The sequence below is a fragment of the Lissotriton helveticus genome, chromosome 8 (genome assembly GCF_964261635.1).
Source record: "Lissotriton helveticus chromosome 8, aLisHel1.1, whole genome shotgun sequence".
NCBI classification, from domain to species: domain Eukaryota; kingdom Metazoa; phylum Chordata; class Amphibia; order Caudata; family Salamandridae; genus Lissotriton; species Lissotriton helveticus.
This window is the reverse complement of record NC_136069.1, coordinates 331,508,014-331,525,585: the sequence shown is the minus strand read 5'-3', so window position 1 is coordinate 331,525,585 and position 17,572 is coordinate 331,508,014. Positions and strand designations below refer to the sequence as shown.

At 43.0% G+C, this 17,572-nt stretch overlaps 1 protein-coding gene across 2 annotated transcripts in view; it reads left to right on the top strand.

Moving 5' to 3' along the window:
- The window catches only part of ATP8A2 (ATPase phospholipid transporting 8A2), a 1,791,179-nt gene extending 1,774,281 nt beyond the window's left edge, over window positions 1–16,898 (top strand). For both annotated transcript variants that reach the window (XR_013599395.1, XM_078655985.1), the window contains one exon: window positions 16,221–16,898. Coding sequence is in view for 1 of the 2 variants with exons in the window: in XM_078655985.1 (XP_078512111.1) it covers window positions 16,221–16,315 (95 nt within the window). In the remaining variant the exon portion in view is untranslated. The remainder of the gene's footprint in view (window positions 1–16,220) is intronic.
- The last annotated feature ends 674 nt before the right edge of the window (window positions 16,899–17,572 follow it).

Genomic DNA, 17,572 nt, shown 5'->3' with positions numbered 1-17,572 from the left:
AAACCGTCTTGCGCACTTCTGGTGCACATTATACCACTCCTCCTCCCTCTCCCTGTGACACAGCCCAGCAATATTCCTGATGAAATCCGACTGACATCTCACAATATCCAACTGAAAGCCCCTGTACCCAAATATGTACCAGAAAATGCATTTATCAGGGGAGTGTTACACCCCATACACCCCCTCTAAAGCTACGCCACTGCATTTTGATGCTGTTGGAGGAACAGTAGGAGTCTAGAGGCTAAATCACTCAGATAGCTATGTTGCTGACTTTGGAAATTAAACACCAGAGATCTAATTCTGGTTTCACCATCATACCAAATGTATAAATCTGCGCAAGGTAAAATCGGACTGTATATTGGAAGGTGCTAATTACATGTCATCACATCCCTCTCACATCCTGGTTTCTGTTCTCTGTTCTTGGCCAGACTCCTCACATCACGCTCTTCTGTGAACAACATCTTATGCATGTAATGCCTCTGTTATAGTGACAATGAGTTCTGTGGACTGCTCCTCTGGTCCTTTCGAAATGGCTAATTTGCATTGAAAGACTGGGTATAGCTTCTCCTTATAAGCTGCATAGGGCACTCTCTTTGAACTCCTCAACCTGTTCCTTAAAAAAATATGTGGTGCATCCTCTCATATTTTGCTCAGATCTCTCTTCCTTTCTAAGTATGTTATCCACTTTGGGTCCCTTGGAACTGATATTGCTATTATTACAGTTATCCTTAGTTTTGCAACAGTTCCATGTTACTCAGCATAAAAGTATCCCATAACCCAGGAGACTTACTGCTGAGACACTTTTAGGAGCGATCTGCCATTCCTACAACCACAGGTTAAGCTGTTCTGTAATCCCCTTCGTTCATCTTTGTACCCCTACGCTTCCAGGCTGGTAGAACTATTTCTTCTGTTTTGGTACATTCATGCTGCTGTCTGCAAATGTGATATATTATTTTTTTACTCCACCGTCTTCTGTTATCTCCACATTATATTTTGCAAAGGGCGTTTGCCATACATATCCACCAATCTATGTAAACCGCTTCCAGTACGCTTCTGGTACACCACTGCCAGAAGAGACTTTTTGAATCTTTTTTGGAATATGTTTTACTTCAAGAACCTGGTAGAAAATACCCGCCAACAATGAGACTAACAGAAGAGAGTATATTTAGTAAAATATTTGTTAACTCAAAGTTATCTCAAAATTAGTGGGACCGCAAATATTCATAACAGTCAAATGTAAGCAACCCCAATCTGAACTCTAATAATAATCATTTGTGACCGGATTCACAGCTATGAGATAATATTTCACCATTTAAGGGTTTATGTAATCAAGTTAAAGTACTGTCCTGTATCAGGAGATACAAATACATGTCCCACCCATTGCCCTTTCAGTTTCATAGCCTCGTTGACAGAAAGGTGAGATACCTGGATTAAAGCTGTTTTACCACCAAGTGAAACGAGATAAGACAACACTCTCTGCCTTTTGACAGAATTGCCCAGACCTTTAATGTTTCAATAAACATCTCTAACCATTCTCAATATCCATCGAGTAAAATCCAACTAATACATTGCATTGTTAAACTTAACTAAAGAATGGGTTTAAATGAAGTGTGTAAAATTTGAAAAACCATCTGCAAAGGATAGAAGGAACAAACAAAGAAGGCTATAAATCGAAAATGATATGTACAATTAAGACTAGAACAGGAGCCATTGGTCAAAATGTCATGAGTAAAAAGTAAACAATAAAAACAGAAAAAGATGAGAATAATAAGAACCGCTGTGAGACAATTCAGCTATTTCCATCAACCCTCAGACAATGTGCACCACAATCAATAGACAACATTAGGGAATATCCACAAAACAAATCTTCATGGAATTAGAGTATCTGGTTACATTAAAAGAGAAACACATCAGTGATAATGAGAAGAAATAAAGCATTTTTTTTTAATTAAATAATGCGTTTTTAGCACTTAAGTGCTAAGGATGAGATGTCTTGTGCTCAGCTCAGCCAGCTGCAATGGTGCTGAGGATGAGACTATCTCGTTCTTCACATTAAAGGGGTTACATAAAATACAGAATTACAACTCTATAGAAGCCTAGAATAGAATGACATAACACAGTATTCAGAAGTAAGCATTAACTATCCACATGATCACTTGGAACGAGCGCCCTACCAACATCAGGCGCGCCCCCAGTCTACACACCTTGAGGAGGAGCCTCGAGATCTGGCTCTTTGACTGACCCGGAGATGCCAACCCCGCCACCCCCCCCATCCCCCCCCCCCCAGCGCCTTGAGACCCTCACGGGTGAGTAGCACGCTTAATTTCCTGATTGATCGTTAAACTCAAAGGATCATCATAAGTGACAGTTCCGTTGTCATGCGTGACTCTATAAAAAAGAATGGATAAAGCCATCTCTAGTATTCACTAGTTTCAAATGAGGTATTAAAAAGAGAAATTGCTTTTGTTTTTTAGTTGTGCCTATGGCAACATCTTGTGTGATGAAAATCTTATGATCTTTCCAGACCATGAATTTCCTTGTCTTAGTAAACATTACATTTTATGAGCTCTGTGTATTTCAAAGAGAGGAAAACTATGCCTCTTGGTTTAAATCCTGTCCTCCATTTAAGCGTGACCCCCCTACCCAGCCAATGAGCTTTTGGACACTACAATTAGCGGAACCATTCCAGGCAGAATACTATTTCATGAAGGTGACTGCATCATTTCTCTCAGACTTCTCCTGAATACCATAAACTCAAAAGTTGTTTCTCCTTTTTTTTAAAACTCTGCACACTGTAAAAGCATTTACTCTTGCTATTAGCAGGAATGCATGTTTCCAGAGCGGAGAAGCTATCTGTCTGAAAATTATTGGTCGGTACACAGAAATTTCAGAGACTGTGGATGTCCTCCAACTTTTCCTGGTGTACCTACCCATAGATACCCACAAACTGGAATAATACTACATTTGCACACTCAGAAATTCCACCCTGTCGCCATGGTAAACTCAAGTATAAGATGTTGTGATTAAGAATACAGTAATTAGCTGGATGTAAAATTTATTCATGCTTCCTGTATACTGAGAAACAGTTCGATAAAAGAAATTAAAAAAAAAAGAAATTCCACCGCTGCTGCCTAAATTTCCATGCGAGCCAAGCGAATTTCTGAGGCAAAATCCCACCATTACTGAATTTAAGATTTTGATCAAATTAGTACAAAAAGACGTTTCTTAGCGTAAGTGTAAGTTTAGATGGGTAAGGTAATATTCCACATTCTGAGCATGGTTAATGAACTAGTAAACTATAAAGTTTTGTCTTTGCCAACTGTCCCTTCCTTTTATAGACTTGCATAGAAAATGATTTTAAAAGTCAGTTTTCACAAAACCTGCCTACAGTTAAAGTGCCTTATCTCGGAATCCACTTTAAACTGTTAATGGATCTTCCCTCGATTATCTTGAAAAAACACCGTGAAAATGTCTGTTTTCCTTCTGCGACAGGCTGCTGTATCTCTTCGAGGTGCCATTCATCACTTCCCTCCAAGATCTGTTCATCACGATAATGTCCAAAGCTTTTGCATATTTGACAGGGGTGATTTTTCTTCTAAGACAAATGAGCGGGAAGGTTTACATGACCTTTATTTAACATATAAACACACAGCCTTCTATAATTGAGACAGCATTCTGATCTGAAAATCCCCAAATGTCAAAGCTGACAAACAAAACAAGCTGCTTTAAACTTCAGGCTACTGTAGGTGGCCTGCGAAAAGTCAGGGGATTATAAAATGCCATGTTGTACTTGGCTGGGCATTACAGCGGCCATTTTATAACAAATCTAAACAAGTTCAGAGAAGAGGCTTCAATTGTGTGTCTGCCAATGTTTTAATGGCTCTGTGCTGGCACAGGAAGGTGCAACTTGTCATACGAGTGCTTTCTTCTGTGGAGGTGGGTCCCTTTTTTTCTGCAAGAAAAGACCTCTAAAAAGATTTGCTTGTGAGAATAAGCATTACTGGATCAGCAAACATATGAGCCTAATGCCTCTTATAGTTCATTTACAAGTTTGTAGTCTCATGTTGTTAGACACTGCTTTTGGCCTCTCGCTCTCATGAGCAAATACATACCAAACAAACCTTGGCAGTGGTTTGTGTACCTTTACAGTTAAATGGTTTTCTCGAGCTTCATTGTTAAACACAGAAGAGGGGCAGCTTAGTAAGAAGGGTTCATGCGTTCCACACTTATGGAAGTGGCACAGCACACCTGCAGCAGTGCCAGCTCCATATAGGCAAATAAGCGCATACTGCATCCGGCAACGTGTTGAGTTTCACTCACGTACATAGAAAACGTTCTTCAGGACAGCATCAGTCAGTTTTCGCTAACAGGAAATGCAACTTGGTATAAATGGCTTTTTATAGGACAGTGTCAGGAAAAAGAGAATATATTTAAACTAAATATAGAAAATAGGATTTTGCAGTATAGGAAGCTGGGTTTCTGTTGCAGTAACCCCCCCCCCCCTAAACTTTTGTAGTTCTCACATGGGCGTTGCAGCGCAAAGCGCTGCTCCGCCTCTACGAGAGATTTTGGAAGAGAGGGCTTTCAGAAAAGGGCCTGAAGCCCCACCCCTCATTTCCATTGGCTGTCGTCACCGTTTATGGTAAATGGTGGGCTGCCATTGGAAATGAAGACAGTTGGTTGCCGCCCTTTGGCCCTGCGATCCGGACTGGGTTGTCTACTTCACGGCTGTCGTGAAGTACTTTCTTATCTTTATGGGGTCATGTGTTTCTAAACACATGGCCCCATAAACCTAAGAGGTCACCGCCATCACTAGCCCCTGCAGCAGCAGCACAACAAACTCTTCAGGCAAGAAGAGCAGACACTATGTGTTTCTTTAATTAAATATGCATCTTGTAAAAATGCAAGGCTCCGTTTTACGGCGTGGGTGCAAGTGAGCTGAGACAATTACCAAGCGTTAGGGACCCTGGGGCGTTATGAATGCCTCATATTTTAGTGAGTTCATTAAAAGTCAGTTTGCCGCCCTGCTGGTCCAAGGGAGAACTGTTCACCGTGCAGCCCGCGTGCCCAGGCATGGCCAGGACACTGCCAGCTCTAGACTGCTCCTGGCGCCCACATGCAGCTTCCTGTGTGCTGGTTGCAGCGAGGTGTTGCCCGGTGGGACTAGCGGATGTGCACTCACGTGCTGCCCCGTGGTATTGCACTCGGTGCCCAGAGAGGGGCAGAAAAGGCTCGGCGCCCTGTGCTCTGAGGGCGACTGGGTGGCGCTTCCCTCCTCCTGCCATTACCATTAGTGTGTTTCACCAGCTGTGAGGCATATGGCCATGTCTGAACTGGGGTGGTGGAGTGAGCTAAAGAATGGTGATGGATTTAACCCAGATCAGTTGACTGGGGGTGAGTGTTTGATTTGCTCAAACGCTCCGTCCATCATCCCCTTTGGTATCGCTTTGTTCGCCCTAAGTTGGCAGGGTATGCCCAGACGTGGGTCTCTTGCTCACTCTACCACTGGATTCAAGATAGCCTGGCTGATGAGGATTATGAATCCGAAACCGGTCCCAGGATGCTTGTTTCCAGTCCAGGGAAGACCTGGCTTGGCAGTTCGGGGCTGGACTGTTCCCATGAGGCACAGGGTCAGACTGATTTGCATATGGTCATGTCTGAACTGGGGTGGTGGAGTGAGCTAAAGAATGGTGATGATTAAACCCAGATCAGTTGACTGCGGGTGAGTGTTTGATTTGCTCAAACGCTCCATCCATCATCCCCTTTGGTATCGTGAGGCTTGTCCGAGGCCGGGAGTGCAGGAATCTGTTTTTCACCCTGCTTATCTGCAGCCTGGATGGATGCCACGCAGCCCGGCTCAACACTGCGTTCATTTTCTGTCTGGTGTTTGTGTTGTGTTTGTGCTGTCAGGCATCAGTGAACCCACGAGGCGTACCTTCTAGGAGTGTTCAGAGCCCTCTTCCCCCGACTTTATTTTCTATGTTCTCCCTACAGCAGTAGGCAGCGTAGGCACACAATCTGGAACTAATGTCAAAGGGGCCTCTTGGCCTATGGTCTCAGTGGCATCAAGATATTTCATCCTCGCTTGTTAGTACCCAAGAAGAGTAATAGAACCATCCAAATGGGGGTGCATTTGTTTGTAGTTTTCAGAAAGACTAAGGGTGTCAATATAAAAGTTTCACAGTATTTGCCTGGGGGCTGGGTGTTACCTAGTGTGAAACCCCCTTCCCATCTAGCTTGATGATTTGGGGAATGTAAAAGATGTCATTGTGAGCCTGCAGTCAAAAACTGTCCTACATCTCTCGTTGTGGGGGAGGAACTCGGTGTGCTCTCTGCTCAACTGTAAGATACGAAGGAGGTCGCGCCAGGGTGGAGGGGGCGCGATAAAGGGCATTCAAATCAGCGAAACGAAAGTGGCAGCCCTCTTTACCCTGCCTTGCAGCAAGGATCCTAGAATGTACTTTTGTTCAACTTCTGATTGCGTATTGAAACCTACTGTAATGTACTCACTGGATTGGACCTTTAAAGGGGTCACCCAGTAAATGTAATAAATTAATTTACCGCTCTGGAGTTCTGCTTCACTACCAACGAAGATCCGCAAATATCTCCTTGTCTGATGTACAGGTGGGCACTGCGAGTTTTTCTAACCTTATTGACTAGTAGTTCGTACCTTTAGGGGCAGTCCACAAATAGAAGGAATCATAGCCCTGCTTATTTATTTATTTATTTATTAATTTAATGCATTCTTTTAAAGCGCGGACTTTACCCGAAGGTGTCAGAGCACTGTACAATTGAACCAGTTACGTTACATGAGAGAACTGTTACAGGAATGGAACAAATAAAAATAGCATGCCTTAGAATCAAAGCGACGCAGGCATAAGACACACAATCTCAAGCACAGCAAGCACAGACTGTACAAGCAAACATATGAATATAAATTACACATTTTACAATGACGAAAGAACTTCCTGGCAAAAAATAGTAGGCCATAGAACCAAAACAATACAGGCAAACGGAACACAAAATCAAACGCAGCAAGCACAGGATGTAAAACAAAAATATAAATATATGTGACAAATTTACAGTGACTAAAGAACTTCCTGGCGGGGTCTGAGAAGGAGGGAATTAGTTCTTAAAGTGTCTTTGGAATAAAAGAGATTTGAGGTCCGCTTTGAATATCTGGATCTGGATGCCTAGTCAGCAGCGAGGATCCCCTAATGCCCCCTTTGTCTGATGCACAGGTGGGTGCTGACATCTTGGCTAACTTCATTAACTGGATCGTACCTTTAAAGGGCCGTCCAGTAACCAGAAATACATCACAGCGAGGATGCACAAATGCGCTATTTTCGGTGCTGGTTGGTTGGGTCTTAAACCCTCTTGTGACATCATTCTTTCTTTAAAGGGGGACAGAGCACAGTGTCAGCATCGACCAGAAAGTATTTTATCGACAGCAAAGTCTAGGTGCTCTGTTACATGGGTCTCTAATTGAAACACGTCATTAACACTAAAATGAAATATTGCAGGTGGGAAATCAAAGGGGGGGGGGCACTCTCCCTGTGCACCCAAAAGAATATTTGGCTTTAACCTCATTCTGGCTAAGTTGGCGCTGTCAGGCTGGAAAGAGAAGGCTCCATCCTGCACCTAGTCCCTCTTTCACATCACTCCCTGCAACCTCAGCAGACTGTAACCAAAGACCTTCCAGCCAGCCGCCATCCCCGTGGTGGGAGGAGCCAGAGGGTTCAGTGGTCTGGGGAGTGAGGCATGGGCGGGCGAAATCTGAACCCTGACAGGCTTGGTGACTCATCCTCCTCGTGCAGAGCGCCGCCTATCCCGGGGCTACTTGTCAGTGCAGGGAAGAGGACCGCCTGGCCGCACGGGTGCGTCTGTAAAAATCCCATCCTGTTGCTAAGAAACCGTGTAATTACCAGTAGCATCTCACCAAGCTGACCTGGCTCAAATAGATATTGCTTGCCAACGACTGCCACATCGCATCAACGGAGAGGCGGTACTGGACAGACTACAGCGGCATAGTAGCTAAATGTGTCCCTTTAAAACTGACTGGAGCGGAATTATGACCCTAGCTGCCCTGTCTTCTTGGCAGAATTGTGTGATCCTGGGCAGATCACAAGGATCTGCAAACAGCAGATCGCACAGCACAGACTGAAAGTGTTGTAAGCATAGAAATAGACCGGACTGTATTTGCCCCGCTCGTAAGCACCTAGAGGCAGGGTTGGATTGGGAATGAAAATCGGCCCGGGCACGCAAAAAAAAAAAACGTCCCACGTTTGGATAAACACTCCTCATATCACTGCTTTGGTGTATTCTTATAAAAAAACTTTGGGGGGGGGGTAAAAAAATGCACGTGTTAGTTTACACTGGTGAAACAAGTGAGGCCAATTCTACTAAGGCCCCCTGCCCCCGCTCAGTATGAGCAGACATTAATGGGCCGGCCCGAGAGACAAAGTGAGTGATACCTCTGCTAAACGGAGGTAATGAGCGCCCATCCGCCTCTAGAAAGGCCTCTCAGACACCAACTGGGCCGCTGACTGTATCAGACAGCGCCCAAATAGCCCCCCAGACTGCTCAAAAAAGCAGCCCACAGCAGCGCTCGGACACCGGCCCCTCGGGCATTGCCGGAATGCCCGCGTTACCAATCCGACGCTGCCTAGAGGCCACCCACTTTGTTGTGTTGCTCTGTATATGTTCCCCCCGCGCATACAATATTGATACATTGCGTCCTACTGCATTTAACATCGACAGAACTTGGTCTCAGATAATGTCGTTTTCTACAAGAAGAGCTCATGTTCAGGAGTAACCCAGCTTGCAAATTCAGTAAAACAGTGGTTTAATCTGTATCATATGTATAAGAGGCTGCAGTTCGAGAACAATTATGCTTGTGATTTTATTTTGCAAATGTCTGTTTTTTAAGGGATCATCTGGTGAATGATGTCACAATCTCAGAACCCAAGCTGACATTAACAAACAAACCAACATTGTAGTATGTCTGTGCTAGAGATTGAGATTGCCAGTCCTTAGTGATTGTTAACCATGCAGGACTGGGTAAAAAGAACTGTGTTTTTAATCTGCACTGCACAAGTGTTTATCACGAGATGAGATCATTGTCCCACCACAATGGCACAGAGCGGCATTTTGCATTTGTAAGATGATCAGAGTAATTGCAAGTATACATTAGACAATCTCCTACATTGAGCAGTCTCTGGCATTTAAAATACATTTTTGGAAAATAAATGTGATGGACAAAGCGAGAGTGGTAGGTCTGCTAACAAGAATTTGGCAATGCAATAGGTCTTGCATTTGCGAAATTTGAAGCTATTGGCATTGTAAATGACAATTAGTACAAAAAAGACCTAGACTCTGTAGGCACTTCTAGTTTTATCCTTTTCGGGTACACCATTTATTGCATTATCATTACAAAACGTACTCCCCTTCCATTAGTTATCGGGGTAGCTGGTGTATCCTGGACTTATGCCTCATTTGAACAATCGCCCAATTCCCACAAAGTAAAATTCAGTTGCGAGACAACATATAACACACACTTAAGTGTCAAACTGTGATGTGTGAAAACTAAAAAAAGTGCTTTTTTTAAGTGGTCCTGGCTGGACATGTACAATGGATGAAGAGCCTTGATTTGATGTTGAGATGTACCGCACATTCATTTGCAAAGGGACACCACATCTGAGCAACGATGACAGCATGATATTTCCAAGTCACTACAATCAAACTTTAGCTTCAACATACAGTGGGCGTTCAACCCTCAGTTCAATCACACTTCCAGTAGACTGACTAGAGAGGCTGTGTTTTTGAAGACTTCTCTGGAGAATGAGCACTCAGGCAAGACTTGACAATGAGGTTTTAGGGCATAGATGTCAGTTAGCAAGTAGACAGAGCTGGCAACTACTTCCACCAGCTTACCATTGGTTACACCCTGCACTGTACTTCTGGTTTCAGGGGGTCAAGAAGGTAGGAGCAGAAAATATAAAGGGTTTCCACTCCTTAACATTCTAATGGCTCCTCAGAAGCAAATAGGAGTGTTAGATGTGACATCCTTGGCGTGGTTTCCCCAGTCTTTTTGCATCTACCTCCTGTATTTTTGACTGTATGTGGACTTCGTGTTTGCTGGTTTGTGTACTCTGGGCACTTTACCACTGCTGATCAGTGCTAAAGTGCAAGTGCTCTCTGTGTACATTGTGATTCTGATTGGGTATCCATGACTGGCATATTTGGTTTACTGGTAAGTCCCTAGTAAAGTGCCTAAAGGGCCTGTAAACTAACTCCAAAAGCTGAGTACTTACCATCAAACCGATAACATTGTTTTTTTCCCATAGGACTGCATTGACTGCTTCCTTGTAAACATTGTTCTAAGTGTGGAGTCGGTTTGTATAAGACACAGCTTACCTTTTGTCTAGGAAATGTCCTAGTGTGATATCTAGGCATATCTCAGAGTAGAAAAAGTAACTTTAAAAGTAACTGAAAATCAATTACAATAGTAACTGAAAAGTAGTTTTCACTGTTGACTTACCTGTAAACAAACCATTTGCATACTAGGCAGTGTGTAAAGCATTTGTGCATGCATACAGTAACAAAGTGAAAACACTACAAATGCACCCCTGATAAATTGGGGTATTTAGGGTAGAATCCCAGTGTGGGAATGCCGAGCCTCTGTTCACCTAGCCTTGTAGGTCGGTCTGAAGTTATAAATGTTGGTGGGTCCCGACTCTATGAATCAGGAGCTGTCCCTTGTGGGTGCTGATGACACTTTATATGTGCATGCATTTTACCTAGTTGTGCAAAAGATTCTGTGGACCTCACTCACTCACTCTGTTACAGCATCAGAGTGCAAAACAATAACACGAGAAATAAGCACCGGCTCCAGCGCCTTGAAACTGCCAGCGTGTAATGTGAGCGACACGTGTGAGCACTTGCTAGCTCAAAAGAACTTGCCTAATAACTTTTATAATTAAATGTTTTTTGTTGACAGAAATATAAGCTAGCTACGATATATTGATACGGTACATGTAGAAATCTGTCTATCCATAAGATACTTGTATCTGTTTTACCTCGGATATTTTCCTTTTTCTACAAATGTGTTATTGGATATCTACATGCAGTTCATAAAAGTGCATTACAGTTGTTGTTGACTTCGAGATGTTCTATTTCACATTCACTCATTCCACTCGAAAACTGGTTTGCCCAAAATTGTGGGCTTGCAAGCAACTCGAATCTATTTTCATTAATAATGAGCCTGACAGTAGTCCCATGTATTGCGCCCCAGCTGACTTGTTAATGTATATAGAGTGCATAAAGTGGGCAGGGGCCGTCAAACTGAGTACCTGCACTTCTATGATAAGAAAGATAGAATACCTGCAATACTCAGCAGTGATTACAGTACTCTCCTACTTATAACGGGCGAGCACTGGAACTTCTCTGTAGAAAACGGGTACTCTGGTATAGTGTGCCTGCAGTTGTATATGAATATTCCAAGCCCGGCATACAAACCATATAAAGGTACTTTATAAATGTATAAAGCCTATCTATAATTGCTTTGAAGATTTGGCAGATCTGGGGAACGCCGAAGATGGTGTTTGCCCAGAATCACACGTGGTCGTGTGAGGAAACCGAGATTAAATCTAAAGGGGGGATCGGCAGTTTCGCTAGTAAAGTGCATCTCACCTTGCCCATAACATACCAACTGTGGCACTCACGTTCACAGACTTATTCCTGAAGGAAGGACACCTTTTCGCTGGGCACGTCCCTACCTCCTAACAAACATTTTGTAATCTCATTCCTGTGTGATGTCACAGGTTGGCAGCCCCTCGCAGTGAGCTGAAGCAGATGTTTGCACATGTCACACCAGCCCTGACTGATTAGGAGGCAGGAGATAAACTCTGTCTTCTGGAGGCTGTCAGTCCTTTTATCGCCTTTGGCCCAAATATCCGTTTAAATATGTGAGTGAAATATTAATGCACGCACAGGTCCAGGAGTAACAGAAAAGCAATTTACATGAACCTGCTGATGTCGAGGAAGGACAAGAGGCAGCAAGTCAGTGTCCAGGAGAGGGATGCAGACAAAAGGTGACGAGATTGAGAAGCAGGTATTTCTGCATTAGTTTTAGAGTTGTTCTTTTTAAATTATAGTGTAGATACTTCCCTACTCGCAGGTGTACTAATTACCCCTAAAGAAAGTATTAAGTACGCTTGTAAAATTAATGAAGGCATGCTGGACTGCAGAAAGAAAAGTGCCTGAACTAAGAAACGTGTTGTAAACAGTAGTCAAGCTAATTAACTGTAAAAAAAAAACAAGTGGTGGAACTCAGTTAAGTATCTGATAGTTCCTACTTCCTTCAACCAAAGCTGTAGAAGCAGTAGGGCCCACAATTACTAAAGTTTGTGTCAGCCCTCGCACAACACCACACAATTTAATGCTGCACGAGTGGACCTTAATAATTGTAAATAAATGCATGGTGTCTTTTGTGTGCGCTTAGCCCAGGTGCCCGTGCTAAACGTTAGTATATGGACAGCAAAGCTGATTGGAAACTGAAGACTCCTGGTGACAAAACAACCTCATTACCACACATGCAGACCATGAATCCCCACCCTTGATAACTTCTGCACTCAGATCACAATTCCACACCTCTGGTAAGTTCAGCAAGCAGACAACGAATCCCTTTCACTAATTGTTTATATATGCAAATTATGCATCACCATCCCAGCTGCTACATACAGTCAATCGAGCATGGCCTCTAAAAGGGCCGATGTGGGCCTTCAATAGGACATGGATACAAGCAGCTGCAAGGTCCCTAGACCCCCCACCCACCCCCTTCCTCTCTGGCTATGTAAAGTGACAGCCGACTTATTACTTTTCCTCGTTAATGCCAGAAGAGGCCTCGACTTCTATGAAAGGACGCCTGGTAAGCAATGTAACCAAAGAAAGGGCCCGGCATGAGAGTAGCCGTTTGAAGTGAGAGATAAATGGCTCTGCGCGCGCGCCAGGTGCAGCTGGCAGTCAGGTACAGATCTGGCACAGACGGATATCGAAACCTAAGGGAGGAATCAGACAATTAATGTAAGTATCTCCTCCTAAGAGCGTTCTCCTTAAAAATTAACGGAAGAGTTATTTCCCTACTGTGTATTCTCGCGAGATCAGGATTGTAGTCTCGTGCAAAGTGTGGTGCTGGCTCGCCAATGCCTTTCTTTCGGGCCTCGCGCCCTCCTCGTGCCCATTACACACATCATGAAACTAGGTGCACGCGCTGCGCCGCTCCCCTGGCTGAAAAAAGTCCATTCTCAAAGTGAGAACAAACTAACTCCGGTTGCTAGACATGCCTGTGTGTCTCCTGCCCCCATTTCCCCCGAGAATATTTCCCAGCACAGCTGCACTAGTTTCCATTGATGTGAAGTGATGCTACGGTTTATCACAATCTTGCAAAAGATTTAAGAACCATTCTGCCTTCATTGCTGATTTTCTTTTTCGACAGTAAACATGAGCTGGGTTCATCAGAGGCAGCATGAACATTATCTCTGACTGAACTGGGACAATATGAGAGGGAAACATATCTTCCTGCACCAACTGTAGTGGCTTAGCCAGGGGACATTGGCCATAGTTTTGTTGGTGTTGATGGCCGACCGATGTTCTGTCAAATGTGTGGAGAATTGGCGTGAAGTTTCGCCTACATAGCCTATCTCACAAGGGCAAAGTAACAGATACACCACATTGTTGGTTTTACAATTTGTGAATGTTCTGAGCTTTATTTCCTTTCTTTGGTAAGTGTATTTATTCGTGATCACGGCTCCATTGCAAGCCTTGCATTGGGTGCATTTATGATTCCCTTTGATGGCATGGTCTCCGCAATGGTTTTTTGTACAAGAGCGGGTTCTGATTTTATTCTGGAATTAACGACTTGGGGCTAGAGGTAGGTAATGAAAATTTACCTGGAGGCCCATAGGAATGAATCGGAATTACCGAATCGGTAAATACCGATTCTGTAAAATAGGGAAACATTCAAGGGTGGCAGGGTGTCACATTGACACCCTGTTGCACCCCTGAAAAGTGCTTGTGTGCACATGTGGCATACATACATGCCCTAAGGGCATGTATGTCTGCCACAAGGCACTGTTGAAAATGCACAGATTTGCATTTTCAAAGGTATTCGTTATTTACCACCAACTGATAGTTGGTGGTAAATAACGAATCCTTAAATGTAAAAAGCACTCACTTGAGCGCTCTCTACATTAAGGATTCGGTAATTTACCGAATCGGTATGTTAAGAATTCGGTAATTTACCGATTCCTTAAATTACTGATTCGGTAAATTACCGAATCCTACTATTTGGCCACCTACATCTGACAACCGACCGGAATTAGGCTTCCTACATCTGGCCCCAAGTCTTTAATGTTTTTAACCTTCTATGTGATTACATAGGCCTTGTCAACTGGTTGTCTGCATCTGCATTAGCATTAAGTACATGCCAAAGAATGTTTTTCAAAGAATTTAATTAAATATGTGATCTGAATGTATGGGTATGTGAATGAGCGCATTATGAATGTAGTATGATACAGTAATTTCTCTATCAAAATAAGTTAAATATGACATCAATATACACTCTTGGAACCCAGAAAGTAGTGACAAATGTCCTTTTTGTGTAACGGAAGTAGAAAATATTGAACATTTACTATTCTGTTGCCCAAAGTATACTCTACCCAGAAGAGTTTGGTTAAGACCAGTATGTTGTTCGTTGGGCACTAGATCTGCTATTGCTGCCAGTAGGATTTTGAAAACGGACACTACTGCCTTTATTGTTATCGGTGTGGCAAAGTTTATTAGCTGGGCTTGGCATATACGTTCCCATAACCTTAGTCACTGAGACATATTTCTTTCGTCATTTGTTTTGTAATTGTGTTTTGTTGTATGTCGTAGTCATGGTCTTTTCCTGGTCAATTTAATGCTGTTTTACCTAGGTTTTAACGTGAATTGTATTTATTGTTTTAACCTTATTACGAAATGTATTTTATGCTTGTTGTACATGTCTTTTATGATATATATCGAAATAAAGACCTTTTGACTGGCAATAAAGACATCAATATAGAAAATATTTAATAACACACTGTTGTATTTTTGTACATTGAGTGACAATCTCTTCTATTGAAACATTTGCATTATGGATTTTTTTAAACATATATTGAAGTTGCCCTAGGAACTCTACAGTATGGATAGTATAATAAAGCCACAACTTGGTTGAAGGGAATACCCAGTTCCCCAGGATCGGTGCCACTGCACCTGCTGCACTATTGATAGCCTTGCCCCTCTAATGAAGAGTGGCGGTGTCAAATTAAGGAATGTGCAGTGTTGTTATTGCATAGGCAGAGTTGCACACAGTTCATTGCGGCCTAATTGTACCTGTAGAGTTTCTGCTTTTCCTATGTCTGCACCGTGACGTAGATTTTCCAACTTTTTGTCACAATCTCTAGCTAGTGCTGAACATGGTTATGCCATTTTCTTGTCAGTTCTCTAACTTTTTTTCCCTTGCGTGGAACTACATAAAAACTGCCATACCAGACCATAGCTGTATAGGCTAATTCTGGGGCAGTACCACCTAGGGAATCAAAAGTAATTTATTAGCAAATTAAAAAAAAACTTTCTTTGGAAAGTGCGACTAAACCGTAAATGACATTCCTATATTTCTGTACACAGGTAGTGACACATAACCTTTGAAATGATGCACAATTGCCCTCCTGTGGGGGATTGTTTCAAGTTTAATCCTTTTATTCTCATTAGAAAACAATCAACATATGATAAATGTGTAGGCATTGCTGTACAGTCAAGGCAGAGTCCAGTTAAATTGCTCTCAATGCCTGATGAATAATAGAGGCTGGGAATTGTAGTGATTTATTAATGTTCACAAGGCATGAACGTGGATAAAGCAAGAACATGACAACATACATAGGCCCTGCAGCAATGGTACATCCCTTAACTGCTGGACCAAAATTTCTTACCAGCATATGCCATTTGCTTTGTGACACACGTTTGGTTATTTTCTAGAATGCTTCGAAATCGGATTTCCCTTGGTAGGTCATGTGCGATGAAGGAAAAAATATAAAAATTCTCAATTTTTTCTGTTCCAGAAGTTCTGCTTTGAATTAAGCGCGAATGCATTCTTGAAAACCACTGAGCTGATCCTAACTCTCTTCCCTTTGATATTTCAGATGGGTATGCATTTTCTCAAGAGGAGCACGGTGTTGTTTCTCAGTCGGAAGTGGTTCGATCCTATGACACGACCAAGCACAGAATCGTAGTATAAGGCCACTGTTCGTCCGGAGTGGTACTGAGAAGAACCTTTGACACTTGGACAAATGCATCCTTTGTTCACTTGACTGCGGCTGGTAGTAGCAGCCAAAACACTGGAAAACTAATTTCTGTGGCCTTTGCCAGCAAGTCTGCTAATGCGCGACTTCCTCCTACTAACTGGTTCGCAGTGGGAGGACGCCATCATTTCCCATTCCTGTGCAACAACTACATTTCTTTTACGTTGTCACATTGAGCTACGTGAGGTGTTTTATGGGAAAAAACACCACACCACATTTTAGCACGTTTCAAACCCTCAGTCACGTCTCTCGTTTTTTTGGACTGGCGGAAGGAGGTGGGGGGGGGGGGCAGTGAATGGTAGACAGCACATCCCATGAACCTTAAAGATTCTAAACTGACTAAAATGGCATTAGATCCCTGAACCTCCTTTTTTTTAAATCTTTGCAGATTTTATGCATCAGGCTACCTGTACAATTTATTCGGTTATTTATACTATTTATTGTTCTATTTATTTGGTTACAATTATGGAATTTGCTAAGTGTACCTGGCTTTAAAGAAATAAAGACTATTCAGCTATTGTTGTTTTTTAAGCCTGTCTAAGCTTCTAAGATAAGATACTGTCACTTTAAAGAGCAGGAAGATGACCTAGTCCAGAGTGTTTTTCAATAAATGTATCAAATCATCATGAATGCTTTTTCCCGCAGAAAGAATTACAGCATTTGCATGGACCAACTTGTCATATGTCAAGGCAATGGTAGACTGCTACTCATGGAGTGACCAGCAGAGGGCGCTAACATGCCCTTACAAGTATGAAATATGAACTAGGACTGTAATATGGTACTCCCCTTAGGTCAACAGACATTCTTGGACAGGAGCTGCCATTTTAGGCAGTCATATTTTCAGGATTATGTGTACATGAGTAACCACATACAGTGGTGGCTGCTACTGAAAAGCTGCAGTGGGGTGGGAGGGAAAGGGGAGGGAAGAGGAAAAAAAAGTCACTTACCTCCCGTCTAGCAGGTTGGCTGCTGCCTCTCCAACATCCTCTTCCTGGCTTCTTGGGGGAAGCAGAAAGCATCAGGGTTCCCAGACCCCCTGCAGCCTATCGTTGTAATTGATCTGAGCACCGTGTTTCGGTGCTGAGCCAGGGGCTGGAGAGGTGGTATGTTCTCCACCCAGGCTGCATTTCAGCCTGGATGGAGAACATGCAAAGTGCGCATGACTGCGTGGCCGGCCCGAGGCGGCTGGCCAA